At 47.6% G+C, this 13,764-nt stretch overlaps 1 protein-coding gene across 3 annotated transcripts in view; it reads left to right on the forward strand.

Moving 5' to 3' along the window:
* Window positions 1–13,764, forward strand: part of RIN3 (Ras and Rab interactor 3) — a 112,611-nt gene that overhangs the window by 16,610 nt on the left and 82,237 nt on the right. For all 3 annotated transcript variants that reach the window (XM_019552437.1, XM_019552436.1, XM_019552438.1), the window contains exon 2: window positions 12,557–12,743. In XM_019552437.1, coding sequence (XP_019407982.1) covers window positions 12,557–12,743 — 187 coding nt within the window. The remainder of the gene's footprint in view (window positions 1–12,556; window positions 12,744–13,764) is intronic.

Below are 13,764 nucleotides of genomic sequence, written 5' to 3' on the forward strand. Positions count from 1 at the left end.
CTCCTACCCTAGGGGTGTTTAAGAGGAGGTTAGATGCACATCTTGCTGGGGTCGTTTGACCCCAGTAATCTTTCCTGCCATGGCAGGGGGTCGGACTAGATGATCTGCTCAGGTCCCTTCCGACCCTAGAAACTATGAAACTACGAAACTGTTATCAGTCCCCTGCTGGTTTACTCACCTGTCAGTTTGGTGCAGGCAGTATAAAGAAGCAGGGAGAGGGAGATTGAAAAGCTCCATAACATCAACAGATGCATGCACTGCACACCCTGCCCCCCTTGCCTCAGAGCGCTTAGCAGGGGGCTGAGGGCTGGTAACACTCCTGTCCCTTGAGTAGCCAGCGGGGAAAAGCCCAGGATGGTGCAGGCAGTCTTCCCTAATCAGAGGTCCTGCTGGGGCCTGGCCACCCTCCCTCAGTAGAGCCCTGTAAAAGGGAAGGGAGGGCTGCTCTAGTGCCCCCTGGCTTCTAGCCTGAGCCACTGCAGGCATGTGCCTGATTTTCCTCAGTCCAGAGAGAATTTTATAGATTTCATAGACATTAGGGCTGGAAGGGACCTCAGAAAAATCTTAGAGTTCAGCCCCCTGCCCAAAGGGCAGGAAGTCAGCTGCCAGTTACAGACCGGTTCAGCCTAGCCAGGTTAAACTATCCTGCAAAGATTTAATCAAATTCAGGCTCAGCCTTTTTTAATGTCTGTCCCTAGCCAAGGAGGCTAATGACAAGCATTTCATGCTTGTAGAAGTACTTTTCATGGAACTTGGGTGGAAGTGCAAAGGACTGTGCTGTCCCATTAAAACCAGGGTATTGTGGTTTATTCCTGAGTGCCAGGGTCAGGGATCCAGACACTAAAGCCTTCCACCTGCCCACAAAACATGGACTGTAAAGTCAGTGACTGTAAAACCCTCCTTACACAACCCTCAACTGTCCACTTCAAACTGTGCCCTAGAGGACCACTCCTATGGTAATAGTAGTTCTGTGAGTCTTCATGGCTAATTCCAACTGAAAGTGTCACCAATGACTGCTGACGGCAGTGGTGTTTTCTGTGATGAGAGCACTCGTCTTCTGAGAAATGGATGACTACCAGTGTATTCTGTGTAGGTTACAGCAGAGCTCTCCCAAGCAGAGTCTCTAACCTGAGCCAGTCACAGCTATTGAAAAGATTACAGAAGTGAACATAGAAGAAGACCTGATCACTGAAATTTAGGACAATCTGCTTCAAAAAGAGTTTTAAAAAGCAGGAAACAAATAGAGAACATCAAGAGGCTTGCTGAAGTAATAGTGTGTAAGTGATACAGAAACAGAAGACAGGGCACCTTTTCAGATTCAGCAGCAAATAAGTCTTTCAGTTTCATAGTGTTCACCTGTTGGTTGCTGGAACATTTCTTGTAATTGGTATAATTTTACTGTTTTACAATATGATTATGTCTGGTGGCATACAGGCCAAAAACACAGAGAAAGACCATGCTATAAGCAGCATCTCAGTCAGATAGAAGATATACCAGGCTGATGGTGGACAGGAAAGCTACAGATAGATACAGGAAATCAGTGAGCAAGAAGTGCTCTGTTACCATGACCTTGGTTTGGGAACCACTAGACAATTTTTGATTCTTAGTTAGCTTGGAAACATTTATGACTTCTGTACATCTCCCACAAGATAGTACTGGATATGTACAAGAAAGCAGAATAAACAGTGAGTGAGCAGCTTACATTATAGCTTTCCTAATTTATTGAGTGTTTTGCTATGCAAAGTCATGTTCTCTTCATGTACTTATACTGAAAGGAAGTGACTGAAGAAATTCGTAAGGGTCAGTTTGGGTCCCTTGCATAAGCCTCAACATCCTTATAGAACAAGAAGGAAGTGGGGCTGCTGTGCCAAAAGGAGGAGGGTCAAGATTTGAGGTGGGCCTCAAAATTTAAATCGACACTGCCTTAGCTTTCAGTGAGGATAATGTAGACCAGGGGCTGGTAACCCCTAGCTCGTATGCCAGAGCATGGCACGTGAAAGTATTTTACTTTGCATGCACGCCACTGGGCAGACGGCAGGGGAGTTGTGAGGGGCCCAATCTTTGTTGTGGCGGTGCAGCCCTGGCCTCTTTCCCACCATCCACCCCAAGGCACGCATGCATCTGCCACCAGCAATGAGCTGAGCTGGGCTAGGGCTCCACAGCCCCTGATGCAACTGCTTGCAGCTTCCCTGCCACTCGCTGTGAGCACTGTGTTTCAGGTTGAGGTGCTGCAGGCAGCTGCACTGGAGTCCACAGAACCGCCGCCTGGCTTGTTGCTGGTAGTGGGTGTCCATGCACCATGGAGTGGATGGTGGGGAAGGGGCTGGGGCTGTGCTGCCACAAGGATCAGGCACCTCATGGTTCCCCTGCTGTCCGCCTCTTGCATACCAACACCTTACAAATCAAGGTTGCCGGTATTTTTGGCACTCTGTCCAAAAACATTGTTGACCTCTGGTATAGTCTATGGGACAAAGACAGGACAGCAAATGGGACTGATTATATTGGAATGGAAGCTACTATATTAGAGGGGGAAGCAAAGCTCAAAGCACTTTATGGTCTCAAACTGACCACACCAGATTAACCCCATCCCAGAATATTGACGGAATAGCAAGTGGTACCACATCCAGATCCAGACTATGGGGCATGGGCCCATTTAATGGAACTCCAGGTTATCACCTCTTTGGCTGCTGTCCACTGTAGCCTTTCACCCATGTGTAAAGCCTAGGGATCAAATTTATCAATACCGTTTTTTACTTAAGACTGGCTATAAAAGCCATAGGTACAGCTATTTGCTTTTTGACAGGTCAGGGGGAAGGTCTAGATCTGAACCTGGTTTCATTTGTTTGGATGTTTCTGCCAGCTTTCTCAACAGCTATCACTGCAGCACTGCCGTCATGTCCTGTTCACTCAGCTTTTTACTCACAACTGGACTTTCTCTAGGTTAATAATTACCAGTGTTCTGCAGATCATTTCAACAGGGATGCAATGGCAGCTCTGTTGGATATCAGCTCTCTCCATATGTCAGATCTCATGCTCCTTACAGATGAGCCTTTGAAAATCTCACATGTATACTACCAACAAAAGTGGGTTTGTCTTATATTGTATCCTCTTGGAACTTAATGTTCTTAGTCCAGAGAATAAACTTTTGCTCTCATCTATACAAGTGGCATTTTTGACATCTCTTGTCTCTTTCTTAGTAACAAGCCAGCTGGCTGTCAGCCCTGTGCATGGATGCCTGCTCATGCACTAATTCCAAATCTGCCAAAGCACCATTTTCTTCTGGGACGTGGACAACACAACTCAATCTTTGTTTCCCTTTCTCCAGACAGGGATCCATGGAATCAAAAAGATCCAAGACAGAAATATAAGAACCAGGGGAAAAACAGATGTAGCAATTTATAATTTAAGTAAACCACAAAATCCCTACAAATTACCAGACTGCAATGCTTGGCTGTAACTTGAGCATCTGTTTTCAAGACAGGATAGGTCTCCTCAGAGGACTGGGCTCTGATAACAGAATGAAATGGAGGCCCATTTGGTTCTGCAGGTGAGTATGCGTCTGTGCTGTAGCCACCTTCTGGCTGGGACTGGAGCAACTCAGTTGTGTGGCTTGGACCCTGGACCCTAACAGCTGGCAGAAATCCTGATCTTTACCCAGTAGTGAGGGTGTTTCTACAGCCTGCAGACATTGGTCTTAGTTTGGTTATGGCTCTGAGATTCCAAATCTCCTTGGTCTGTGTTACAGCGATGCCCAGAGCGACTGAGGTAGCCAATGAAATCTGTTACATTAATGTTACATGGGTGAGAAGTAGGGCCCAGCTCTTTGTGGAGATTGCTGGGTTACAGCCCTTGGCAATCCTTGCATTTCTGAGGGAGGCAAGGTTGACTGTACAGTTTATAAAACTGGCTCCTGATTCATAAGGATATGAATTATGGTGGTAGCATGATCTGATAGCACTGGTATTGAGAGAGAAAGCAAATTACCTTGTCATTCTTGTTACTTCTGAAAGAGCTTCCAGACTTCAGGGCTGGTACTGTAATGTATTTTCTATGCAGTTAATTAGTCCATATGGATGCTTCTTGCAATCCTTTTGAATTTAAATGAGAAGAGCTGCTGTAGGATGTAATCCTGATTTGCAGTAAAAATTCAGTGCGAAAATGGGGCATAGGCAGATTTCAGATGTACATCACAAGGAACAAAAAGGTTCTTAGTTGTATGAGACCAATATCTCTGCAGAGCTACAGGGGGCTACAAGGCAGCAGGTTGGTTCCAAAAAGCTCAGGATTAAATGATCCAGCCCGTGCACACCCTTTAACCTGGCTGAGCAAAGGGAGCTCTGAAGTTGCCTCTGTTCCCTGTGCAACGACCTATGGAGTCTGCTAGGGAGCTACATTAAATTGCTGAACTAAGCTTCTCCGTAGTCTGGCATCTGCATCTTGTACAAGCTGTGTACAGAGGAGATGTCATGCATTGCTGCTCACATGTCATGGGGCCCAGCAATCAGATGGCCAGGTTAGTCACTCCTTCTCTTTACCAGGGAAGAATTTGACTCTACAGAGTGTTCTCTAACATTTTAAATGTGTAGGTTGTGGAGTATCAAGTAATGGGGCTCCCTCCCCTTTCCTTGGGAGATTATCCACAGTGTATTTCTTAACTGGTTGATTTGTTGATTGATTAGATTAATTTATTGATTGATTAGATTTGTAGGCCACCATTTCCCAAAAAAGCTCAGGGCAGCATACAGAAAAAAGCAAAATAGCTTATACAAGCGGATTAAAATAGTAAATAAGATACTTACTTGTAAAGCAAAAACTACCCAAGCAAAAGCCCAGTTTAACCCTACTCACAAAACCCTTGCCTAAACAAAAAGGTCTTGCAACATTTAAGTACACCTTGCTGCCCAGCAGTTTCCCTTCATTTAGCCTAAACTTTCCCTTTGCATTTACCTTTTTTGGTGTTTTGCTGCAGTGCAAACTCATTTGCTGTTCACTCTCACCACTGGTTTTCTTGCAGTACTGCTTTCCATATTCCACATCAACTGAACTGCTTTCCCATTCCTTGGATGAAGTCTTCATTCTTCCATGGTGAACATCATGTAGTTATTTTCTGCCTGTGTTTCAAATGCCTGACTCTCCACTATTTTGTATTATTTTCCTGCCTTCACTGAGGTTTGCTTTACTTACCAATAGGATTCCTTCTCTGGCTATCATTAATATGGTGAATCTTGTAGTTTCCCCTCTTCATTACTAACAGCAATGTTATCCAGTCTAAAGATAACATCAATCCCTGCAACATAGTACAAGATGCTTAGCCCAAACTTTGATGTCTGCCATTCATCTTTAGATAAGCCCCTGATCTTGCAATGCATAGCAGTGGGAGAACTCAACTATAACAAGTCTCCTGGAGTACAGATGCCTTTGCTCAGAGATGGCTGACTGCCAGCATGTTATACTGTACACAGCAGAATGGGAGCATTAGATTGCTTGTTTCTACCTTTGTGTTTTTGCAGTATCTAGCACGGTGGGAGGCATCCTTTTTGGTTGGGGAACCACACATTAGCCCTGCACTTTCCAGGTGCCACTCAACTTTCCCTGACCTGCCACTCAACTTTCTGCTCCCTGCCCTGTACTCTCTACCTGATCAGATGTTCTACTTTCTGCCAGATCTGTCACTGTGCTGCCTGTCCCCTCCGTAGTCTGCCACATACCACACACAGCAGTGCCCTGTGCCATTTGTGGCACCTGTGTTGCAGGTTGACTGCCCCAGGTCTAGCACACTGGAGCTTCTACCTGAACTGAACAAATTTGGCAAAGTATGTATCTATAAGTGCTTTAGAGAACCCCAATAAGCATCTGTCTTCAGATTTAGGCACCTGGGCTAGAGGCTGGGCTATTACACACAAACTGGTTTAAGTGATCAGAAACTGGTTTAAACTTGTAACAGAACAGGCATTTAGTGCACATAAACCAGTCTGAAAATGGCTGAAACCAGTTTGAGATAAACCTGGTCTTCAATCTGTTCTTATCAGCTTAACTGATTTGGCACAAACCAGTTCATGCAATGGCTGTCCCAGACCCCTTCCTGGTTTAACTTACACCAGACTCCCCCAGCATCCTGGCATGCTCTTGGGGCTGGGCTCTCTGCTCCAGCCCAGCTGGGTTGGCCCCTCCCCTCTGCTCCCCAACCAAGCAGAGACAGGCAGGGGAAGGGTCTGGCCACAGAGGGGTTTAATTCCCCTCTCCCTGTGCCACCGGCACAGACCCAAGCCGGGTCTACTGGGTGCTTTCCCTTCGCTGCTGCGGCAGTGGAGCACCATGGCCCCTGAGGCAGAGGGGAGCAGGGAGGAGGGTTAGTCTCCCCTCTACCCCGCCAGCAGACAAGTCTGCCTGCCATAGCTGCTGTGCTCACTCCCTGAGGTGCAATGAGCCCCCTGCTGTCTCCTCCACCAAATGCCGAAGGGAGGGGGAATGACCCCATCCCTGCCCCACTTCAAGGTGCCCTGCCAGCCGGTGTCTGCTCATGCCCGAACCAGGCAGCTGCAGCAGGAAGGGGCAGGGCCCTTGGTGGGGGCAGCAACCCCTGTCATTATGTTGTGGAGTGTGCGCCCCTTCCTGACTGATGAGGGGTGGCCCGCTGCAGGGCAGACAGAGCTGCAGTGGGCTGTGCAAAGCTTGTAAAGCAGCCCCAGGGCCACCACCACCACCCCAGCAGCCCACAGCAGCTTTCCTCGCCCCACAGCATAGTGCCATCCCGTCATGGTCGCTCCCCCGTCACCACTCCAGCGGGCAGGCTGGGGCACGGCCAGATGCCGTCAGCTGGGCGGATCTGGCCTGGCGGTGTTGTTGCGGTGGAGACGCTGGGCAGCCCGACGCAAGCTCTGGGTGGCCGCACCTGGAAGCGCCAGCAGCGAGAGGGGAGAGGCCACTTTCCACCTGTGCTGAGCTGCAGTTTCTCTTGTGCGCCGCCACTGCTCAGCCCACATGGGTGAGCCTGGAGCTGGCTCAAGGTGTGCAGGGTCAGGGCTGTATGTGCTGGTCCCCATCTGTACTGCAGGACTGGGGCCAATGACAGCAGCAAGGGAGCTGCTGCAACCAGGCTGCCTAGGAAGGCAGCCCCACCACCGAGCAGCCCCAGCACAGCTGCGTCCCTAGGGAGTGGCACCTCGGCCCAGAAGGACTGAGGGACCCACTGGGGTCCAGACAAAGCGCCTCTGCTGGCCAGATCCGCCCATCCAGCTGGCAGTGCCCCCACAGGCCACTGGTGCAGTGAGGGGGGAGCAACCGTGACAGGGCAGAGGAGGGGCAGGGTGTCGTGGGGAAAGGAAAGCTGCTGCGGGCTGCTGTGATGGGGGCGGGGGGCGGCTCTGGCCTCCTCCAGGCCCCGGTGCTGCCACACATAGTCCACTGCAGCTCTGCCTGCCCCATAGTGGGGTCCCCTGCTGTAAGGGGCTCACGCTCGCTGACATAATGACAGGTGCTGCTGCCCCAACCAAGGGCCCTGCCCCCTCCCGCTGTAGGGGCATGGCCAGACGCTGGCCCACAGCGCCCTGTGCGGGGGGTAGGAGTGGGGGTTATTCCCCCTCCCTGCAGCATCTAGCAGATGAGATACCAAGGGGCTTATTCCCCACAGGGAGTGAGTGCGGCGGTGAGGTGGGCAGACTGGGCTGGCAGTGGGGTAGAAGGGAAACTAACCCTCCTCCCTGCCCCACTCTGCCTCAGGGGCCACACTGCCCCACTGCTTCAGCAGCAAGGGGGAGCGCCTAGCAGACTTGGCTCAGGTCCCTGCTGGTGGCACAGGAAGGACGGAAGTAAACTCCTTTTTGGCCAGTTCAGCCCAGACCTGCCATGGCCCCCATAACTTCCCTGCAGCCGAGGGCACACTCTAGCGCCCCCAGCGCCTGGCCTGAGCAACTACAGACATGTGCTTGCATACCTGTGCAGTTCCAAACTGGTTTAACCTAGGCAAGTTAGACTTACCTGCAAAAGTTGAATCATTCAGGCTCCTGCTTTTTGAATGCCCTAATCAGCTGCTTGTATCTGGTCCTATGACAATACCAGTAATAATACTGTTCCCCTTTTTCATCCAGTTGTCATGTCGCATTGGCTGATTTTTTTAATAGGGTTTCATTCAACACTTACAGTATCCATTGTGCTGTGCTCAGATAAGTGTGCAATACATTTATCTGTACAACACCATGACAGTCCCAGATGTTACATGTTGCTTACCTGTAAGATACATCTACTATCTGCAGTTCATTTAAGTACATAAGCTGTGCAAGTGCACACAAATTCTTGAGTCCCCTGTGGATTTTGCCACATCCTTTTTTGAACTGCATAATTGGTGAAAGTGGCTAGGAGCTATCAATTTCAAGGCTTCTAAAGCAGCCTTGCACTGACTGGGTTTCTGTCAGTGCTTGGCCTCTTGTATGTGTGATGATTGCTATTAGGTTGCTATTAGGCCCTAATAATTAGGGGCATAAAGCCTAGAAAAACAAGCTTAGTAGAAGCTGTCCCTGTAGTTAATGAGCACGGTTTACCAAGAGCCTGGGTAAGTGCCCAGCCTTTTTTTTGTCCTAAAGCTAAATGCACTTAAGCAGCGTATTCTACTGTATTCCACATATTTTGAAATATCTCATTTCCTTTCTTCCACTAATTATTAATGTCATCACCTCACAAATGTTTCCCTGGCAGGCAGTTTCAAGATAAAATTAGCACAGGACTTTTTTCAGTTGTTGAAAAAAGTGAGAGAGAGAAAATGTGTGTGTGTAGGATGAATTGTGATAATTTGCAAAAGCTATGATTTAATTTTACTTTGTACTTATGTTTAAATATGCTGTTGGACTAAAAATTGCACATTACAGTTTTAAAAAGAAAGTTCCCCACATGTGACAAATCGTCACACTTTATTTTGAAAAAAAATAGAAGCCTGCTTTGCTAGTTGCTGTTTGTTGGACTTCTCTCCACTTGCAATAAATATCAGATTATCATACACTAGTGCAGTGCTTTAGGAGAAATATATATATTATACATAGTTTAACACTCTGTGTGTGTGTGTTGTGTGTGTGTGTGCATGCGCACGCGCGCTGATGTGGATGTTGTAAAAGAACATGAAAGCTCACTATTGGTTTCAGGCTTTTTAAAAATTACTTTAACAAAACCTAAATTCTGGGCCAAGTGTACTGCATTGAATTAGAGCTTTTGAAAAGAGTCTCAATTTAGGTCTGAAATCCGACCTAGTTTAAAAATGTGCTCCAGATTTTAACAGCTGTGTCTCTAAACAAACAAACAAACAAAACTCTTACCTACCACAAAAAAGAAAGTGACACCAAATCAAGGAAAAAGAAAGCCATATTCATTTAACTGCCCCAACAAATCTGACGTAAAAAGACATGTAGCTGGACTGGGGCTACAGCTAGGAATCAACATCTTGTGTCCACACAGATAGGAATGCATCCTCAGATAATGTTTTGGCTTAAGGGACAGGCTTGTGGTGACACAGGATTTCACTACATTGTGAGAGCTCCAGCCAAAGGAACAGAAATGTCACATAGCCGTTCATGCTGCTTGTTAATCTGATCTCCCTTGTTCCTAACCTGCAAACCTATGCTTGGGCTGTGGCTGCATTTTCTGACGCGTGGGGGTACTGTGTTAATAATAACCATGGGGTTAAAATCTTTGCTTGTCTTGAACATTGCTCTTGTAACCCTAATTACTACCTGAGCTGCTGCATTTTACCATATTCACTGGGGCTTTGTTAGTTTGCCAGTTCATTGGTGTTTATTTGTCAAGAAGTTTGTTATTATAATGTATTAACTTGATGCTGGGCTACTGCTTTTCTTTTACTTATTCTTTTCACTCCATACCTTGATGCATATGTGCTATAGCTTATGTTTTAAATACCTTTTTATTTATTGATTCATTGGCTTGATCACATTGTATCCAGTAGTCATCTCTGTCTTTGAGGACACTTGGCTTCCCAAGGGTTGTTCTCTTAGAGAGATGAGCAGAGATCCGGGTTTTTTGTTTCCTATGGACCCCCCCCCCAACACACACACAGATTTTCCCTTTTAAGTAAGAAAAATGCAGATTTTTCATTTTAACAGAGAAACATGTGGATTTTCCACTTTTGCAAATTGCTCTCTGCAGACTGACAGAGTTCCAGCCTGCAAGGGGCTGGGAGGAGCGGGAGGAGGCGGTCAGGCAGGGGGCGCCATGAGCATGTGCGTTCTCACACAGGCACATGGCTGCCAGGCAGTCTGGAGAGCAGCTCCTGCAGGTAAGTCTGGTGGGGGGAGAGGGTATTGAAGCTCCATAGGGAGAGAGGTAGTTGGGCAGGGCTGGGTTTGGAAGTGGAATGGAGCCGCAGGCAGCTTGTCTGTGGGGTGAGGGGAGATGAGGCAGGATCCCTGCCACTGCATATACTCCTTGAGGGAGCGTGGGGGGCACATGCCACCCAGATATGTGCACAGGGCAGGGACGGGGTGGGTGCAGGCTGCCCACTGCAGACTGGGGCTCCCTGCCATGCTGCCCTCCCCCTGTGGCCCAGTGGGTAGGAGCTGGCATGGCAGGGCAGAGCGAGGCCAGGCATGGAAGATCCTTGCTGCTGCAAGCCCCATGCCACCCTGTAAGGCATCCCTTGCATGCCTGGCAGCAGTGGGGGTGGCAGCACGGAGTTGTGCCCCTTGCTGCTGCTGGGTGGGCAGGGGGTGTGTCGCCATGGCAGCACAGGGCTTGCAGCAGCAAGGATTTTTCCTGCTCAGCCCTGCCCTGCTCTGCCCTGCCATGGTGGGGCCTGCCTACTGGGCTGCAGTGGCCCCAGGAGTGGTGGGGGTGGTAGGGCAGGGAGCCTGAGCCTGCCCCCCACCCCAATTGTGTCACCCCCAGGAGAGGGGGATCCAGGCTCCACTCTGCTGCAGCAGCCTCTGCCTCCTGCAGGTGGCAGCCAGGGCTTGGGGCTGCAGACCTGGGTCCCTGGCCATTTAGCCCTGGCAGCTGGGGGCCCCATGGCTATGGGGCAGGGGGCTGTGGGTGGGGAGTAAGGGGCCTGGACCTGTGTCCTGGTGATGGGGGCAGGGGGAGCTCTGATTTTCCATGATAAAAAACCCCAAATAAAATACCAAAATGTATAGGTATTTAGAATTTATTTTATTATAGTGATAGGAGCACTGGTAGGCTTCCAAACTGCTTTAAAATAGTAAATATATCAAGAAAATATTATGTTCAGTTGAGACACACACACACACAGTGATGTTTCATTTTAATCACGGATTTTAGGTTTTTTTGAATCAGAGAATTTGCAGTTTTTAAGCAGAGAAAACCAGGATCCCTGGAGATGTGTTATACTTGTAACCTTTGGATTCCTACCTGAATTAGAGCCTTATTTATTGGAGATAGAGGATTAATCTAAAGTTATTAAGGAATAAACTGATGCCTCTATTCTTGCATGCACTGGACATACTCAAGAAACTCCGAGCTCCTACATGCACCATGTTCCTTTTTTGCATGATTTCTCACTCTACTTGTACCCACGGGTGGGGGACTTCTCTGTTCCATATTAACAAACCACAACTCCACCCGCGCACCTGTGCTTGTTGAACTCTGATGTAGGTAGGGGCAGGATTCAAATGTCAGGCTTTGCAATCATCTTCCCACCGGCTCCCAGCATCTGCAGAAGAACGTAATTATAGAGGGGGGGGAATAGCAATATTATTTTTAAACTGTGAAATGTCTTCTTACCTTCTCATGCAGAGTATCTAAAGAGCCCCCAGATAGGTACGGAAATGATTATCAAATGCAGCCCTGCTGAAACTCTCCAAGTCTCCAATATTTGCACGTTCTTTTGGAAGGCCTTGGGTTGACAGGAAGGGTTCCACAGTAAATGCCTCTACTGGGACATTTGGGTTAATCTTGAAAGGTACTGAACAATGGAAGAAGGCCTGGAAGTGACATGCAGACTAGCTGAGCCTAAGGCATTCTGACTGTGTGAGCTCATGGGTCTTATTGGAGGCTTTGGCACACAATATAACGAAGTGCATCTGAAATTCCTGAATGCTGGTTTGATCACCCAGGGGCCCTGATCCTCCCACTGCACTGAACAAATACCTCCCTTTAGCATAAATAAGAATTATTCATATATGTAAGCTGAAGAATCAGGGCCTTACAGCTGGCAGGCATCTGTCCACAAAGAGGTAAAGCACGGGGCAGTGGAAGTACTAGCTTTCCACCAGATGTCTGTCAGCCTGCCTCAGCCCAGTTCTTCAGATATCCTCACCAATGGCTGGGGCAAGGGCATGTCCACAACCCACCCAGCTTCAGGGAAGAATGCCTCACCAGTGTTTGTGGGGTTTCAAACCAAGAGGTGAATTCTTGTCTTTGGGGTGTGAGTTGTTACTGTGTGTTGGTGCAACTGCCTTAGTTCAGGGCTGCTGTATTAATATTAATCTCTCGTAATGCTGGTTGTGTAGTGCTTTGTGTCTGCATGCATATGCGAACATGCACATATTTATACTACTGTCACTCTGCACTTCGGCTTAATAGGGACTCTGTGTTGATTCAGTTCTGTCACAGATACTGGCGAAGGTAACGACAAGACACAGCTAGATCCACCTGTCGCTCTGAGGAACTGCTTTCCCCTGCCAGGCATCAGCATTCTTGACAAGCTCATCAAAACATGCCCAATTTGGCTTCAACTGAGCATGAATGAGGAGAGGGCCAGAGAGATACTAAGCAAAGAAATGGCTGGGGTAAGTCTACATTTGTCCGAAATGGTTTCAGTTCAGACAACCACATTTCCTGTTGCTCGGCATAGCTGAGAGAGACGTCTTTTCATGTGGAAGCTAAAGTATTTAGCAGAGTCTGCTCTGTGCTCGCTAGTGCTGGCATGGTAGACATTCCAGTTTGCTCTGGACCGATGACATATGTCCATGGAAAGTCTTATACCTTTGATTTGCTTGGTCAGCACATGGTTTCAGGATATCTTTTCCCATCCATCTCAAATAAAGATAACCATGACCTGCCTGTCTAGCTCATACGCGTTTTATTATTATTATTACTGTGCTTTTGGCTCTGTTGACTACCCAGTTATGCAGTCTGCTGCAGTGTCTTTTCAATATCTCCAACTTGTACCTGGTTTAAAAAGTGAAACCTTAAACATGAACTGAAGAATCAAATATTACCTTCCTTTGGAGCTCCTCTGGGATGCACATACTGACTGTGGTTCTGAGTTTTAGTTTTGCTGTTATTTGTTATATTGTTTTTGTTTGACCAAACATGACCAAATTGTTGGCAGCAGTTTAATGGAAAGAAAATGGGGTTTGGAGCTTTCACAAAGAATATTGTTCTCCCAAATGCTTTTCAGGTATTTGAGATAAAGAAATGTTGCCAAAAACCAAAACAAACCAATTTTAAAAATCCTTTTGCAATTACTCAGATTTAACTTCCTTGGAACCATTATGTCATTAACTCTCCAGTCATCCAGAGGAATCCTAAGATGGAAGAGGTCTGAATTTCTAATATTAAACAGGATAAAACAAAAAATTAAACCCCAATGAACAAACAAACCCCCCCCCCCCCGCAAAAGAACAAAAAACAAGCAAGCAGGGGATGCTTTCTGTTCTGGTTAGTTTTATGGAAAAAGGCTTCTGGGAATTCTTTCTGTGTTATAAAACATTTTGGGGAGAAGTTTTCATAGATTTCATAGACATCAGGGCTGGAAGGGACCTCGGGAGATCATCGAGTCCAGCCCCCTGCCCAAAGGGCAGGAAG

This window comes from Crocodylus porosus, unplaced genomic scaffold, assembly GCF_001723895.1.
Source record: "Crocodylus porosus isolate Cpor-Errol unplaced genomic scaffold, CroPor_comp1, whole genome shotgun sequence".
Lineage (NCBI taxonomy): Eukaryota > Metazoa > Chordata > Crocodylia > Crocodylidae > Crocodylus > Crocodylus porosus.